At 40.8% G+C, this 18,580-nt stretch overlaps 1 protein-coding gene across 3 annotated transcripts in view; it reads left to right on the top strand.

Moving 5' to 3' along the window:
• The first annotated feature begins 7,586 nt into the window (after positions 1-7,586).
• The window catches only part of zgc:91910 (Zinc finger protein 706-like), an 18,506-nt gene continuing 7,512 nt past the window's right edge, over positions 7,587-18,580 (top strand). Inside the window, exons 1-4 of one of the 3 annotated variants that reach the window (XM_043717426.1) lie at positions 7,593-7,694; positions 8,874-8,940; positions 16,711-16,859; positions 17,839-17,958. In XM_043717426.1, coding sequence (XP_043573361.1) covers positions 8,928-8,940; positions 16,711-16,859; positions 17,839-17,934 — 258 coding nt within the window. In that variant the 5' untranslated portion in view covers positions 7,593-7,694; positions 8,874-8,927 and the 3' untranslated portion in view covers positions 17,935-17,958. Of the gene's footprint in view, positions 7,695-8,873; positions 8,941-12,931; positions 12,972-16,710; positions 16,860-17,838; positions 17,959-18,580 lie in introns of all 3 variants that reach the window. The other 2 variants (XM_043717429.1, XM_043717428.1) reach the window with 2 other exon arrangements.

Below are 18,580 nucleotides of genomic sequence, written 5' to 3'. Positions count from 1 at the left end.
GGACCTTATCATTAAGTGTATAGATCCTGCTCTGATTTGCCCTACCAAAATGCAGCACCTCACATTTAGCTAAATTAATCTCCATCTGCTACTCCTGGGCCCATTTGCCATCTGATCAAGATTCCATTGTACTCTAATGTAACCTTCCTCACTGTCCACTATAACACCAATTTTGGTGTCATCTGCAAATTTACGACCCATACCTCCTATATTCACATCCAAATCATTTATATAAATGACAAAAAGCAGTGGACTCACTGTGACACACTGCTGGTCACAGGCCTCCAGTCTGAAAACTAACCCTTCACCACCACCCTCTGTCTTCTACCTTTGAGTGAATTTTGTGTTCAAATGGCTAGCTCTCCTTGTATTCCATGTGATGAAACCTTGCTAGCCAGTCTTCCATGAGGAATCTTGTTGAACGCCTTACTGAAGTACATATAGACAATGTCCAGTTCTGCAAGAAACGCAAAACTTGCGCCCACACCTCCCCCCTCACTTCCCTCCAAGGGCCCAAGGGATCCTTCCATATCCATCACAAATTCACCTGCACCTCCACGCATGTCATTTACTGCATTCGCTGCACCCGATGTGGCCTCCTCTACATTGGGGAGACAGGCCGCCTACTTGCGGAACGTTTCAAAGAACACCTCTGGGACACCCGCACCAACCAACCCAACCGCCCCGTGGCTGAACACTTTCACTCCCCCTCCCACTCCGCCAAGGACATGCAGGTCCTTGGCCTCCTCCATCGCCAAACCATGGCAACACGACGCCTGGAGGAAGAGCGCCTCATCTTTCGCCTAGGAACCCTCCAACCACAAGGGATGAATGCAGATTTCCTCAGCTTCCTCATTTCCCCTCCCCCCACCTTATCTCAGTCCCAACCCTCGGACTCAGCACCACCTTCTTGATCTGCAATCATCTTCCCGACCTCTCCGCCCCCACCCCCTCTCCGGCCTATCACCCTTACCTTAACCTCCTTCCACCTATCACATTCCCAATGCCCCTCTCCCAAGTCCCTCCTCCCTACCTTTTATCTTAGCCTGTTTGGCACATCTTCTTCATTCTTGAAGAAGGGTTTATGCCCGAAACGTCGATTCTCCTGCTCCTTGGATGCTGCCTGACCTGCTGCGCTTTTCCAGCAACACATTTTTCAGCTCTGATCTCCAGCAACAACAGTCCTCACTTTCTCCTAATGTCCAGTAGTCTGCCTTCATCAATCTTCTTCATCACTTCTTCAAAAAACTCAATCAGGTTAGTGATTTCCTACATTGAGTCACCTCGGCAGAATACTAATTGTGTCATAGGAACAGTCCAGAGGAGCACTGGGAAGGCAAGAAGGTTAGTGACCCTCTCTTCTCTGTATGGGTAAGTGGCATCATCTTCCCTCTTCTATTCCAGACTCTCTGCTGTCTCAATACTTCCCCTACTTCCCATCTAGGCTCATAGTCTACCACTTTATCATATGCAACATCTTCCTTCACATGCTGTCGCCCACCCATTTGCCCCCACGCTACAAACACTGCATGACCTTTGCACTATCTACTCACTCACCTGAAAACTCACCTTTCTCTCACCTGCACCAAGACTAACAGCTGTGTCGCCGACTTTCATCTCTCTCAATCGTTGCACTTTGTCTCATTCTAGGAGAAAAAGGCTCACAGTATGAACACACAAACAAAGTATGAGCGTAGGCCATTCGGCCCTTTGAGCCTGCTCTCCCTTTCAATAAGATCATGGATGATCTGATCTTTAAACTCAACTCTACATTCCTGCATATCCCTGACAATCCTTCGCTTCCTTGGGAATCAAAAAGGCAAAATAAAAGCTAATATGTTGTGGTGAGCCTGACATTCAGTTCCTTATCCTTTCTTAAAGTTCCTGACCCTGACAACCCAAGCAACTGACTGACAATACCCAAATTCCTGGACTTATATCGGAGCCTGCTCTTAACCTACTATGTTGGGACCCACTCACTGAAGGATGAGTCTCTGGACTTGACCAAGAAGTTTTCTCTTTAGATGTTGAGACTTGGCCATTTGGTAAATGTACATGCGGTGTATTTGCCATGAATGCTGTTGATAGATGGTACATGTGTGAGATTGGTGTTGCATGGTGACATATAGCAATAGAGCAAATGAAGAGCCTTGAGAATACAATCCATGAGTTAGATGTCAGTCCCGGCACACAAGGTGTGCTGTAATGTAAGGTGTTGATGCACTCCAGAATGCTAGTTTGTATTATTGTGCAAAAATCTGTAATCCTCTTAGCAGCAGATGACTGAAATTTCAGCAACAGTCAATAGATTGAGCAGCTTTCAATGTTTCAATTATATGTTCCAGCTAAAGTTAGTTCAGACAACAGGCCTGTCTTGTTGTGCTCTTGTGCTGTCCAGGAGGCCCCAGTTCAAGTTCTATCTATCCCAGAGGTTTATAATAATATGGGTGAACAAGTTGTTTATAAAATAGTCAAATATCAAAAAGTCAAATATTCCTGATGAAGGGCTTTTGCCCAAAACGTCGATTTTCCTGCTCCTTGGATGCTGCCTAACCTGCTGTGCTTTTCCAGCACCACTGTAATCTAGACTCTGTTATGTTGTACTGCCCCTAGTGGGCAGTAGATGTGAGTTGTTCAATTGAATTGATGATGTGGGTAATTTGGTAGAGGTTTTAAAAAAAACTGTTGTTGGTGAGAGTGTTATAGTATTTGTGTATCGTTAGATTACATGCCCTGGATTGAAGTCCTGCCTGCCTGTAAGGAGTGTCATAACATGTCTCGGTAGGTTGTTTTAAAAATATTATTGGACTCCGTTAAGTTCCTTGCATCTGAGGAGAGTTCAGTACATTAAGGGATCATCTCAAAACATCACTGATGTGTCTTCATTAATAGATTGTTTCTACCAAAAAGTTTTTAAAATTAAAAATGAGGTACTTTGCAAAATTCGTTCAGTGTTGTTCCTATTTCACAATTATTTTAAAAAGCAGAAATGATCCAGATATGAATGCAATATACTCTGAAAAGCATTTGTATTCTGTGGTACATGAATAGAACCGAGTCTTTGAATCCAAGTTTGGATTCCTGTTTGACCAGTCTTAGTTACAGATAGAGTTCATTCTTATTTGGATAAATATTCACATAGCCTGATTGAAACGTCCTGCTTGACAATTCATTTCTACTCCCTAATGTCAACAAAAATTATATTCATTAAGATCAGCAATTTAACTGGCATGTTACAGCCTCAAAACTAGCTAATGTGGAATGAATTCTGTTTACTGTCTCATTGATCTATTAATATTATTGAAATCATCAAACAGCTCACCTCAACATTGAATCTCTTCCAGAGAAACTAATCCCAACCTCCTCAAACATTCTTCATTACAAAACATAGCCCATACAAATAAAATATTTTGATCCAATGACAAAATGGGGAAAAAAGCAAAACAGAACATGAGATAATTATGGAGGATGTAATATTTTGCAACAGAAACATTTGAAAATTTAATACTTTAACATTGCTGAAAACTAAAATCATTTATGTACTGGGTCCAATGGAGTATAAATAGAATTTAACTAATCTGTGAACCATCAACATTTATTGAAATTTCAAAACTTTCTGCTATACTTTACAGTTTCAAGAAAAGCATAAAAGCAAGATGTATTTAACATGTTCCAGGTCAAAGATTGATTGTCCAGAATGTTTGATGTTTATTATGGTATTAAAATTAACAAACAATAATTATTGATTTCCCTATGCACAGCCAGATTGGAGAACAGCTTGAAGTCATACACAAAACAAGCAACACACGGAAATCCAGACATACAGAGTAATACACATGCAAATACATAAAACAACAAATGAATCTCTGGGATAAGAATGAGCTCAGAGATGGCATAACAAGAGATCAAAAAAAAGAAGAGGACACGAGCAAGGGGTTGGGGAGATAGGGCAATTCACGCATGAGCAAAAGTACAGTATGCAGTAAAAACATTTTGAGTATTGTTTTGAAATGTGAATGTCAACAACAGCATATTTTATTCACAAAATAAGGGCCTAAATTGAAAAATGGTGCAGATAAATAATGTATGAGTTTGAAATGTTTTACAAAACTATTCATTTTGATCTGTTACCTTCTAGATAATGGAAAATCACTTCCATTTGTTTATTTGTGAGTTATGGTTGCAATAATGTCAGTTTCTGGATTTGAAACCTTAACATAGAGTTGAATAGAATACTGAGTTTGCTCCTTGGATGCTGCCTGACCTACTGTGCCTTTTCAGCACCAGTCTGAACTAAACTCTGGTTTCCAGCATTTGCAGTCCTCAGTTTTGCCTAGTTGAGTTTGCAATAAGTCTAGTTTGGCTTGAAACAGTGAACTGGGGGAAAGGCATAGAATTTGTTGCAGGGGGTTTGATGGAGAGACAATGAGTTCAGTCTTCCTATATTTAATTTGAAATTGTAGTTTATCCAAGAAGGGATACTGGAGAAGTGGTGTTACAATCGAGTTAATAGAGACTGCGAGGAGTTGCAAATATACAGCCAACTCCATGTTTGCAGATGGACAGTACAGAGAAAAGGATAAAAAGAGATAATGATGGTTTCAGTGAGGCCCCTTGGATATAACAGTATGAAGGCAGGAAGAGAAACAATGTCTTGAGATGTCCTGCCTATAAGAGATTTGGTGGTGTAGTACTATCTTGGCAACTGATGGGATTTGAATTCAAACAATAAAATCTGGCATTTGAATTCAAATAATAAAATCTGAAATTGAAGCTATTTGAAATAATGGTGATCACAAAACTATAATTGATTGTCATAGAGCTCCATCAGGTACACTAATGTAATTTAGAAATGGAAATCAGCCATGCTTACATGTTCTGGCCGATATATGACTGCAGATCCTCAGTAATGTGATTGACTCTCAACTCTCCTTTGAACTGGCTGAGGGAAGCCTCACGGTTCAAGGGCAACAAATTCATGGGTCACATCCCATGAAAGAATATTTAAAAAGTGAGGTCCAGTCTCATGCAGTTGGACAAATGGAAGAAAGGATGGATTTGGAGGATGATGACTTTGGAGAAACAAAATGAATCTCTGGATGAGCTCAGAGATGGCATGACAGCAGATTGGAAAAAAGAAGAGGACATGAGTGAGGCCTGGGGGTGACTGGGACAATTTTTTCTTTGGCAAAATGAGGAAGATCAGCAACAGAGGAAAGTAGATAGATGATCTCAACCTTAATGACAAAGAGGGCCATGACATTCTTGCACATGCTGAGGATCAGCAGGGAAGAGGTACTCTCAGCTGCTTCATTAATGATCTTCATCATGGTGGGTGATAGGCTACTAGTCTGATGTTGAAACAAATAATCCCAGACCAAAGCAGCACCTGGACAATACCTGGGTTTGAGTTGGCTTATGCGTGAAACATTAAATAATGGCCATTTCAACAAGGAGAAAACTTGAACACCTCTCCAACCATCAGTGCTAAGTTTTTCATTGTAAACAATTTGGAAATCATTCCTCAGTAGAAGCTTAATTTCATCAGCTATATTATTGCTATTAGAACAGGAGAAAAGCTAGGTACTCTCAGGGATATAGTTTTTTGGATCAGAACATTGTATTTTTCCATTATCTTTAAAACATAACTTAGCAGTATGATGGAATATTCACTGACTGTTGATAGCCACAGCTGCAGCAATCTCCACCTTACATAGAATTTGATCTTATCAATGCCAACGCTGTCATCAGGTAACTATGGTTGCATAACAAATTATCTCCATGTTGCAGTTCTTCCTTTCACAGCACCATAGCCTCATAGCCCTCTTGGTGCCAAATCTTGAGAATTTGAACACCTTCTTTTCTCTTTCTTTGAAAATATTCTTCAGACATATTTTTCAACTTACTTTTAGCTGTTTTTATCAGCTTATTATCCATTCCCTTCATCCATTTTAACGCATGTTCACCTCTCTGTAAAATGTCAAAATGCTACCTAAATTCAAGTTTATTTTAGTTGTGACTTGGAAAAATATTGTTTGAGTGGCAATGCAAGCAGTGATTAGGATCTGGGATGCCAGCATGAAACTGCTAGCTTTTAATTCAGGCATTGAAAAGGGAATTGGATAGTTAATGATAATCTGATCAGGAAGCATAAACCAGGCTACATGAAAGAAGGTACCAGGTGAATTGCTCCTTTGCAGAGCCAACTTCCTTCTGTGTTGTAGATATTTTCCTATTCAATTTCCTCAGAGTTGTTATTACATCTCTAGAGCATGTGGGATCTGAAGCCAGGTCACCCGGCTCAGAGATAGGCACTCTACCACTGCACCACTTGAAATATTAGCCTAGAGCTCCAGATTACTAGGTCTAGTGGCATTCCCATTATACCACCCCTTCTGCGCTGTAACCATTCTGACCCAAACATTTGATTGAATCTGAAACATAAACAGAAAGTGCTGGAGAATCACAGCATGTCTGGCAGCATCTGTGCAGAGTTAGTAGTTCTAAAGAACGGTCACTGGAGTTGTAATGTTAACTATGCTTTCTCTGCATAGATGTTGCCAGACTTGCTGGGTTCCTCCAGCAATTTGTGCTTTCGTTTCACATTTCCAGAATCCATGGTCCTTTTTTTTTTCATTCGATTGAATCTCATGGTGTGGCATGTGCATGAGTTTCAAAAAATAAATCCATAGCAAATACTATTTAAAAACGAATGCAGCTTCATCTGTTTCAAGAGAATAGTATTCTTTGTCAACTCAAAACCTCTGAGGAGGTAGTTGCATTATCATAGTGAGCGCAATAACATTGAAAAAGCACTAAAATCAACTAGGAGAAAGTGAGGACTGCAGATGCTGGAGATCAGAGCTGAAAAAGGGCTTATGCCTGAAACGTTGATTCTCCTGCTCCTTTGATGCTGCCTGACCTGCTGCGCTTTTCCAGCAACACATTTTTAAGCACTAAAATCAGCCATGATGTGGAGGTGCTGGTGGACAAAGTTGTAAATCAACAACATCAGGTTATAGTCCAACAGGTTTATTTGAAGTCACAAGCTTTTGGAGCGCTGCTCTTCAGCTAGCGATTGGGGCAGGATCATAATACACTGAATTATAGTAAAAGATCAACGTTTCTTACAACTATGTGATGTATTGAACAAACCTAGATTGCTGTTAATTCTAAGTCATTAAAGACTTAATAGCAATCTAGGTTTGTTCAATACATTGCATCAGTTGTACGACACTTTGATATTTTACTATAAATTGTGTCCTATGATCCTGTTCCGCTAGCTCTCTGACGAAAGAGCAGCGCTCGGAAAGCTTCTACTTTCAAGTAAACCTGTTGGTCTTATAACCTAGCGTTGTGTGATTTTTAATTTCGCATTAGGATGCAAATTAACTTGTAAATCCCAGAACTTTTTTCAAGTCACAGTCCCGACATAATTTAGGTTGTTTCAGTGTAAAAACAAGGGACACCTCAGCTCAGACACTGAAAACAACCAAAGCTGCAACCCCAAGTTGCAACGTGTTTGTTACTGCAGGGGTCACGGGTCACGTGATTCCATCGGCTCCAGGCCCCACCCCGATCCAGCGCAACGTCACTTCCGCTGACGTAACACAGCCGCCGACGAGGAGGAGGAGGCCGTCGCCGCCATCGCAGATCGCGCTTGTTATTCCGCTTCCTCGGTCCGGGCGCGCCGGGTGAGCTCCTCGAGCCAATTCCGAGTCTTTCTCCGGAGTCTTCTTCGGGAATGGAACGGTCCTGCCGTTCGCCGCCTTCCCCTCCCTCAGCTCCTGACCTCGTTCCAATCTCCACTGTTGCGCAGCTTCTGACCGCCGGAGAGGTGCCTGTAGGCCGCACGACCCCCCCCCCCCCCCCCCCTTTTCCCCGGTGGTTTCCTTATTAACGGCGGCCGGCAGGCACCGGGAAGGCCTTCACTTCATATTTGAGGCCCTCCACGGGTAGCGGATAGGATTTGTTCCCCTCCCGTTGGGATCCTTGGTGTCTGGACCATGTAGTGAGGTGTTGCAGAAGGGTTTATCTTTTGTTCGGTTTCTGGCCGATATGTACAAGCTTGAAAGCTGGCAAGGGGGGGGAAGCAGGCAACTAACCCAGATTGTTCAGCGTAGATGTCAGCGGCTCCGTTACAATATTCGCCGCAGCGCTATGTGCCCTCCGCTCTCAACCTCTGTACTGAGTGCGAGATGAAGCTTCATGTAGTTTGAACTCGTCGCTTAAATGAGTGAAGACTGTTCAGCCCGTCAAGCTTGTTACACCACTGAGGTCACGGTCAACCTGTATTTAAGCTTCATTGTTATATGTTGTATTTGTATCCTTTACCTCTGCCTGCTTCATCTATTTTGACATTTTCGATCGGTCTTTATTTCGAGGCTGAAAGGTCAGCATTTCTAACAGTTTCTCTAGTTAAGTGCTTACTTAGGCTTACTATTATTAGCCTAATACTTATTAGCAATTGACTGTTATGGGCTGTCTCAATGTTTCTTACCTATCCTATCAACTTATTGCTGTAAACATCTAAATGGGATTGCCTCTTGTTTTCTACATAAAGGGAATGCAAGCCTAGTTTGTATGGTTTGTTTGTAATTTAATCCCCTTTATCCCAGTTTGAATCAGCTCTGCGTCAACTATGAGAGAATGTAACCTTTGCGATATTGTGCTTTGAAGTGAATATTGTCTTCCAGATATCTTAGCCAAACTCTCTACTGCTGTAATATTATTGCTATTAACATTTCATATTCCTGTTTCAAATTATATGAATTGCCTGATCAGTAGTGAAGGATGTGATTGAGATAGTGACTGCTTTTCATGAGCTTAAGTCCTAAAGGAGTTTTAAAATCACTTGTAATATGTTTATTCAGGTCAGAAAGCTTACGTTGACAGCAGTGAAATGACTGAGCAGGTTACTTACCTAGATGTTGACTCAAGGTAAATAGTTGGCTGGGGCACTGTAAGGGTTTGCTTAATGTGGTGCTGTGGGATCATAAATTCCAACACTTTAGTTTATGTTCTCATCTTTAGAATGAGATGTGAGCCCTTAGATTTGGAAGTGAGTGTACTACCACTGAATTGCATTTAATGTTTTGTCAGAATTTCTTTGCCCATATCTGTGCTTTATATGCTATTCCTTTCAACCGAAGAAGACCTTGCCCCTTATAAATTTTATCAAGGATATTGCCAGATAAAGAAATGTGCTACAGCCAGCTGGAAATTACAAAATAGTATCATAATATTTGAAATAGTGATGTTTCTTTGAGTGGTCATAAAAATATTAAAATGCTCATGGTGTTTAAAGTCAAGCATGTTCCAGGTTGTAAACAGGTCCATCTTGTCTGCTTTTTTCTCTAAATGAGCATGTATTTTAATTCTTTTTACTATTTCAACATAGATTCTAATAATCCTATTGTCACTAAGTTTACGTAAATTTTATTATGCCTATAATTTGATATAGCATCCCAAAGTACTTCATAGGAGTGTTATGCAAGCTTTAGAAAGAAACAGTTTAGAACAGTTGACCAGAAGCATGGTTAAAGAGCTTGATCTTAAGAGCTGCCTTCAAGGAGAAGAGAGAAAAATTGAGGAAGGCAATTCCAGATCTTGGGAACAAGGCAGCTGAAAGTACAGCTGGCACTTGTGAATAAATTCTGGTATATTCAAGAGACTTGAATCGGAGGACAGGTCTCTGGTGTTTGAAGGGGATTGAGCTGGGCTGTGAAAGGAATTTGGAAATTAAGATGAGAATTGTAACCTGGGTTGTTTTTAACATGCAAGTGAACAAGGCAGGAATGAGTGTTAGGACAATGACTGCAGTGTTTAGGAAGTTGTTTAGCAGGTAGAATATGGAAGGCAGAGCAGGTGTGTTTGTGGAATAGTCATGGCTATTGACTTGGGGTTTCAACAGCAAATGATCCCAGACAGGAGTAGAACTGAATGAATTATGAATTAGAAGTTGGCAGTCTGGATGATATAAATAAAAATAGTTAACTCCCACAGCTGAGAACTGGTCTCAGAGAGGACTGGTGGCGGTTTAATCTGAGGGGTACCATGCCTTAGTGGTTGAGAAAGAGTGCTTCTTGATACACACAACCACTGCAGAATTGAATCCACAGATGTTGACATTGCCCTGCATTGCAAGCTGGCCATCCACTTTATGGTGTGAATATGTAGTTGGAAGCTCAAGACAGTGAATTCTGAGGCTCAGTTTTCATATTTCTCAAGGAGAGGAATTGAGCTGGTGTTGAGTTTTATTTGTAATATTCCCATAGTGTGAATGTATGGAATCCCAATATTTGGTCAAAAAATTTTATCCTTCTTATGAGACAAGTAGAGGTGATAAGCAGAGCTGAATGTACTTAGAAAATGTAAATAATTCCATCTTGGATGATGTGGGTGAGGGGCAGTATGGAGGTGACCAAGAGTAGATCCTTGAGAGGCAAGAGGATTAGGGAAGCTCTTAAGAGTTGATTCTCGAGAGACCGATTAATAGATAAGAATGGAACCAGATGAATATAGTCACATCCAACCAGGTGCTTGTTCTTGGAGATGGATGATGTGGTCAACTATGACTTGTAAGGTGGGGTGAAAAAGTATAGTCTTCTATTAGAGAGAAATGGATGATGCAGCAATAATGTGCAAGAATGGAAGGAGTCTGGGTTTGGTGTTTTTTAAGAGTAAAATTATATATTTGAAGGATTGGGCGATTAGCATTGATGGTTAGTATTTTAGTGGCAAATAAAATTATACAAGAGGCTCTTTGGTGTCTGCATTCTCAGTGGGCCAAAACTATTCTAAACATATGCTATTCCACTTTCCAACACTCAGCCTCGAATCTTCTGACAGTTCAAGTGCTTTTCCAAGTACTTTTTAAAGGTTGGGGCTTCCAAACTCAGCTACCTGCATTCCAGATTCCCACTACCCTCAGTGAAAAGAACTTCTCTCCAATTCCCTCAACTTGCTGCCTGCCTTTCTTAAAATTATGCTCCCTGTTATCAACCCTTCAACTAAGGGGAGCACCTGCTTTCTATCCAGCTGATGCCCCTCCATCTTGAGCACCACATTCAGGTCCCCTGTCAGCCTTTGCTCTAAAGCAAACAAATCACACCCGTCCAGCTTCTCTTTGTAGCTAAACTGTTCCATTCCAGGCAATGTCCTGGTGAATCTCCTCTGCACCCCCTTTTCTTTTAACCACAGTGACCAGAATTGCACACAGTACTCCACTTGAGACCAGTCCTTTACAACTCCAGCATTATCTCCCAGCTCTTATAATCTGTGCCATGACTGATAAAAGCAAGTGTCATGCATGTCTTTTTAACCACCCTATCAACATGTCTTGCTACCTTCAGTGATCTGTGGACAAATCTGTCAAGGTTCTTGTTTCTCTGCACTTTCCACTGACCTCATTTGAGTAGTCTCTTGATACTACTGAAATGAATTACTTCTCACTTCAGGATTTAAGTTCCATCTGACCAGTTCAACTATATCCTGTGTAACAAGACCACCTTCCTCACTATAATCACTTTGTAATCTCCAAACTTTCTCTCTCAAGCATACGCAACCATCCATTCCCAACCCCGACGTGTAAGATGTTTTCTTCTACATCACTTACATCTATCATGAGCAACAAAGGGCACAACACTGACACTGGCTTCCAGTCATGCAAGCATCACCCTCTGTTTCCTACCACTAGACCAGTTTTGGATCCAAGTTTTTTTGTCCTGGATTTACCACCTTAATTAAAAGAGGGACCTTGTTAAGGCTTGTTGAATTTTACATAAACTACATGAATTGTACTACCCTCACCTACAAACCTGCTCACCTCACGAAATTCAATTCAGTTTGTTAGACACGACCTTCCTCTGACAACCATGCTGGCTACCCCTGACCAAATCCTGTCTGTCCAAACTGGAGGATAATTCTCTGCTACAAAATATTTCCCAGTAGTTTCCCAACCACTTACGTCACTGATCTGTAATTCCCTCGTTTATCTCTACTTTTATTGAAGTGGAACCGCGTTAGCTGTCTTCCAGTCTTCTGACCCTTCCCCTCTTGCCGGGGGGGAATTAAACATTTGGGTCAGAGCCCCTGTAACTTCCTCCCTCATCTCCCAAAGCAGCTTGAGATACAATTCATCCAGACTTGGCGGGTTGTCTATTTTTGAGCCTGTCCATATTTCAATACCTTTTCTCTCCCTATGTCAAACTGCTCAAGCGCTTCTTACTGAACCTACATCCTTCAATGGGATGAAGTACTCGTTTAGCAACCTACCAATGTCCTCTGTCTCCATGCAGAGATTTTTTCCTTGGTCCCTAATTGCCTTTATTCCTTCCCTGAGTAACTTCTTCTAGACATACTTGCTTAATATTTTGGAGTTCCCTTAATCTTTGGCAAAGCCTTTTCATGGTCGCTCTTTGATCTCCTAATTTCTTGTGTTTTCCCCTGCACTTCTGATATCCACTCAAGCCTCTTGTGTTTGAGGAATAGGAGGTTGGTCTCAAGCAATCTCAATTTGAAAATAGTTGATTGGAGACGCAGAAAGATGATTAGTGGGGGTTGGGCCTTTGCAAGAAGGGTAACATTGTGTGTTATTGTCACTGAATTTGAGACCAGCCAAAGTCCATAAGGTTTGACAAATGTTTGAATTTCTACTGCAAATGGCTGGTCCAGTTGTGCTCCACTTCCATTTAAGTCTGTCTTATGAACTTGATGCACGTGTTAATGTACACCTGATCAGGAGGACATTCAGGATGAGGGAGAGTAAAGGTTTTGATAGATGACGTCGAAGATGAAGCTGAGGGTGTGATTGAGAAAATCAGTAGCTTGATTTTTCTCAACAGAATTAATGGATATTGAATCAGTAGGTTGTCAGTGAAATCCATTTTCCAATGGGTTTGGTACAATAATTTTGTGATCTTTTTTGTAGGGTTTTGTGACTACTTTAAAATATATCTTCCTGTTCACTGGTGAGTTTGAGTAATCAATCACTATCACTCATTGTAATGAATACTTTATCAAATTGTTGACATGAAAAAGACTTAACTACTTGTATCCATTTAGATTAGATTACATTACAGCGTGGAAACAGGCCCTTCGGCTCAACAAGTCCACACTGACCTGCCGAAGCGCAACCCATCCATGCCCCTACATTTACCCCTTACCTAACACTACGGGCAATTTAGCATGGCCAATTCACCTGACCTGCACATCTTTGGACTGTGGGAGGAAACCGGAGCACCCAGAGGAAACCCACGCAGACACGGGGAGAACGTGCAAACTCCACACAGTCAGTCGCCGGGTCTCAGGCGCTGTGAGGCAGCAGTGCTAACCACTGTGCCACCATGCCGCCCATTTGTTTTTGACAGCTTGAGTCTGGTCCCTTCTGAACAGCCCCTTTTCCAATTTTGTATAATAAGATATTGGAAAGTGTGCATGTAAACCTGCTGTGGATTTGTATGCACAAAACTAAGGCAAATTGTTTTTGGCCTTAGTGTTTTAAAGTTGGAAGTTAAAAATAGATATGTATCATCACACCAAGGTTACTGCTAACTTACTTAAAACCTCAGTATATTAAGGATTATTTTGGAATAGAAAGGTGTATTATAAACCTAGGCCACTTATCACTTAAGGCTCTTTCATTGAATAGTGAAATAGACTTGAGTTTGAATATTCTTGATTCTGTTTTCCTTGTCATGTTTAATTGTTCTTGCTGCAATTTAACACTACCCCAATTTTAAAAATTGATATTCTATCTCAATATTAGCTCCGAATGTTTCTGCAAAAACAGCGACTGCAGTCTGTTTCCAATTTGTGAAATCCCTTTTTACTTGCAATGCACCAAAACATTTTATCATAGTCATAGAAATGGACAGCATGAAACAGACCCTTCGGTCCAACTCGTCCATGCCAACCAGCTATCCTAATCTCGTCCCATTTGCCAGCACTTGGCCCATACCCCTCAACTCTTCCTAATCATAGACCCATCTAGATGCCTTTTAAATGCTGTAAATGTACTAGCCTCCTCCACGTTCTCTGGCAGCTTATTCCATACATGCACCTCCCTGTGTGGAAAAGGTTGTCCTTTAGGCCTCTTTTATATCTTTGCCCCCTCACCTTAAACCTATGCCCTCTAGTTCTGGACTCTTTCCGCCCCCCCCCGCCCCAGGGAAAAGACCTTGTCTATTTATCCTATTCATGCTTCTCATGATTTTATAAACCTCTATAAGGTCACCCTTCAGCCTCTGACACTCCAGGGAAAGCAGCTCCAGCCTATTCAGCCACTTCCTATAGCTCAAATCCTCCAACCCTGGCAACATCCTTTGTAAATCTTTTCTGAACCCTTTCAAGTTTCACAACATCCTTCCGATAGGAAGGAGACCAGAACTGCATGCAATATTCCAAAAGTGGTCTAACCAATGTCCTGTACAGCTACAACATGACCTCCCAACTCCTATATTCAGTGGTCTGACCAATAAAGGAAAGGGGGCTCGGTGGTTAACACTGCTGCCTCTCAGCACCCAGGACCCATGTTCAATTCCAACCATGGGTGACTGACTGTGTGGAGTTTGCACATTTCTCCCTGTGTCTGCATGGGTTTCCTCCCACAATCCAAATGTGCAGGTTGTGAATTGGCCATGCTAAATTGCCCATGATGTTTGGAGATGTGTAGGTTGGGTGCATTAGTCAGGTAAATACAGGGTCAGGGAATAGGTCTGGGTGGGTTGCTGTTTGGAGAGTCAGTGTGGACTTTTTGGGCCAAAGGGCCTGTTTCTGTTGGGTTTCTAATCTCCTAGGGATTCTAATCATACCAAACACCTTCATTATCCCATCTGCCTATGACTCTACTTTCAAGAAATTATGAACCTGCACTCCAAGGTCTTTGTTTAGTAACTCTCCCCAGGGCCTTACCATTAAGGGTATAAGTCCTGCTCTGATTTGATTTTTCAAAATGCAGCACCTTGCTTTTATCTAAATTAAATTCCATCTATCTATCACTCCTTAGCCTGTTGGCCCATCTAATCAACATCCCATTGTACTGAGGTAACTTTCTTCGCTGTCTACTACACCTCCAAATGACATCTAATATGACTGAAGCAAACTATCCCTTAATATTTTTGATTTGCAAGGTTGACTGTCTGTTTTAACTCAGGAGGAATATGCTAATAATTAACCGTACCACACTGGAATGTACCAAATGTAAATGTTCTATGATCAAAATGTTAAGCTTGTTTTGCCTTATTACGGTTATCCAAAATAAAGCAGACATTCATCTGGTTACTTCAGTAAATCCAGTCTTCTAATCAAAGTTATCTAAGTTACTGCAAAGTTTATTTTAATTCCTTTCGTCTCAAACACAATCACACAGGTGAGACAATACAACTCTACAGTGATAATGTGGAATTTATTTTAAGACAAATTTTGCAGCTCTGTTTTATTTATTCACTTTTCAAGGTGACTATCAAAACAACAGGTGGCTAAAAATGCACATAAACTTTTAACTTCAGTAATTACTGGTGAGCACAGCTGGCATAAGCTACATCTCTTCAAAAACCTTTTCAATCCACTGTGCCCAAACAGCTCCCTGTTGTTGATCCTCATAGACTTTAAAGAAAATGTCTAGGAAGTCCAGACCAGGGATCACAGTTTGAGGTTGAGCCAGGCCATTTAGGGCTGAGATGAGAAGTTTCTTCACCTGAGAATGTCAAATCTATGGAGTTCTGTGCATAAAGCAGTTGAGGCCAGAACATTGAATGTTTTCAGGAAAGTTAGATATTGTTCTTAGAATTAAAGGGTATGGGGGGGAGAAAGCAGGAACAGGTTTGAGTTGGGTGGTTAGCCATGATTGTATTGAATGGCAGAGCAGGCTTGAATAGCCACTTAAAATTAAGTTTCTAAAGTGTCTTCCCAACACACAATCGTTCAGTGCCCCTCCAATGTTGCATAATTGAGTAGTGCATAATTTTCCCATTCATATTTGTATAATAACCAGAGAATTGCTTATTCCACACTTCCTGCAGTTACCTCTGGTATCCCTTAATTTATCTTTGAACCTTTTGTTTCTTATCTACATGCCACCTGAAGATAAGTTAGCTTTCACATGCACACTGACACCCATGTGAATGGTATAATAGCAAGCTGATTATCAGGCAGCAAGGTGGCTCACTGGTTAGCACTGCTGCATTGCAGCGCCAGGGAGATGGGTTTGACTGTGCTACCCTCCAGGTGATCTGGCTTCTTCCCACAGTCCAGTATTGGTATGGACTCAATCGGCTGAATGGCCTGTTTTTGCTGGAAGGATTCTATTATTTGAAAATTTAGTAAAGGTCAGTGCCTCTCCACGCAACTTTTGATGACTGGCAATGCCATAGTTAATTTACTAGTTATTTATATACATGACTTTAATTGTTATGCAGTATGCACTATATTTTTTACTTTCAAGTTTGAAATAACTTGTGGAGTAGCTCTATTCAGTGCATTGTTTCCTTGCTGTATTGATTTGCACCCTTTTAGTTTCTTTCCCAATTGGCTGGGACTGCATTGTTTTAAATTTTGATAGGATATCTAAAGGTCATTTTTGTTAAATCATAAATTTATTAGACTATCTTCATTTGGATTGTTTGCTTTAGTATGACGACTTAGTTTTGTATCACTTGTGACTCCTCTCCATCAAGGAGAGTAACTAAAACTTGCCTTTTTTTTTGCTAGTTTTCCTGGCTGTTATCATGGCTCGTGGGCAGCAGAAGATACAAGCTCAGCAGAAGAATGCCAAGAGGCAAGCTGAAAAGAAAAAGGGGGGATCTGATCAAAAAGCAGCAGCAAAAGCAGCACTTGTGCACACCTGCCCTGTCTGCAAGGTAAAGGAATAGTCTTCAGAGCAATATGGTCGCAACATAGTGTTAGAATACCTGTCATGTTTAGATCAAATTCTATGAGCTGTTGAATTCAAATTGTTCTAAATCATGGTTTTAAAAATTTGCAAAGATTCCAGATCAATCCTGCAGATTATTTTCTTAACTTGCAGCAACCTAGGTTGTTTCATGAGTTGCCAATTTGCTGGCATTTTTATTAATGTTAACAGTAGACTTTTACCAATGAGATGCTAATTAAAATTTTACTCCTACAATCATATATCTTAAGTGATTGCTTAACTTAGTATGGATTCAGTCAGGCTTTGTACGTTGTTTATGCCATGGCTGCTTCAGAGGGAGAGCAGCCAAACATTTTGTTCCTGAAAGCTGATGGTATGAATATCATTGAAGGGTGGATTTGTACTTGTGCTTCTTGAGGTTATGTAACCAGCCAGACAGTTTGATTTCTTGCACAAAACACAGACTGGTCATGCTTACACGTGGGAAGAGAGACTTGACTGACCGCAACTGTGAAATTGTTCCTTTTTGAGTACATGACTTGAAAAGTTTGTGGATAAAATGAGAGGACCCTTGTGACTTCAACACTGGGTGTTTACTTTAACTCCAGCACTTAGATGGAACCCAAATATGCTTCAACCTTGACTCAGATCAGATAACTTTTGAAACAGGCTAGGGATTCAATCCAGACTGCTCAATGTTTTAATTTATATTTGAGTAATGCTGACAGCCATTCTGAAATTCTTACTACCTAGCTTTTCCTTTTTGATTTGAAGCCACTAGGTACTGAATTTTAGCATTGGTTAGCGAGTTTTGAGAATATTTGTGCCTTAGGTTGAGGTTCTGGATGTAGGTTTGTTTGCTGAGTTGGAAGGTTCCTTCCAGCTTGGTGAGCAAACCTACATTTAGTATTGGTTATTTACTTATTTATCACATACTTATCCCTACTGTTTTTTTTTCTTTTCAGACACAGATGCCAGATCCTAAAACTTTCAAACAACATTTTGAGAGTAAACACCCGAAATCTCCTTTGCCTCCTGAATTAGTTGATGTACAGGCTTAAAAAGAAAATAAGACTTGGATATGGGTGAGAAACTTTGTTTATTGTTAAGTAACCAGAAAGTAAAGAAAATATCTCTATGCAGCTTTTAAATTCAGAACGGCTGAGCTGAATTTTTTTCAATAACTTGTGCAGACAGTTGTTTGTGGATTTATTGCAAGTACTTGAGAATTGTGACTGTCAGTTTTGGCTGCTTAATTTGATGCTTGATGTTTTAATTTTAAGTTAGAAACGAGTTAAATATAAACAAAGGACCAAGCACCAGTAGCTAAAATGTTCTGTAACTTTTCAATCTACGTTTTATTGTTTTAATAGATAGAAAAATACAGCACAGAACAGGCCCTTCGGCTCATGATGTTGTGCTGAACGTTTGTCCTAGCTTAAGCACCTATCCATGTACCTATCCAATTGCCGCTTAAAGGTCACCAATGATTCTGACTCTGCCACTCCCACAGGCAGCGCATTCCATGCCCCCACCACACTCTGGGTAAAGAACCTACCCCTGACATCTCCCCTATACCTTCCACCCTTCACCTTGAATTTATGTCCCCTTGTAACACTGTTGTACCCGGGGAAAAAGTCTCCGATTGTCTACTCTATCTATTCCCCTGATCATCTTATAAACCTCTATCAAGTAACCCCTCATCCT

The sequence above is a fragment of the Chiloscyllium plagiosum genome, chromosome 27 (genome assembly GCF_004010195.1).
Source record: "Chiloscyllium plagiosum isolate BGI_BamShark_2017 chromosome 27, ASM401019v2, whole genome shotgun sequence".
Lineage (NCBI taxonomy): Eukaryota > Metazoa > Chordata > Chondrichthyes > Orectolobiformes > Hemiscylliidae > Chiloscyllium > Chiloscyllium plagiosum.
This window is presented reverse-complemented; position numbering and strand designations above follow the sequence as displayed.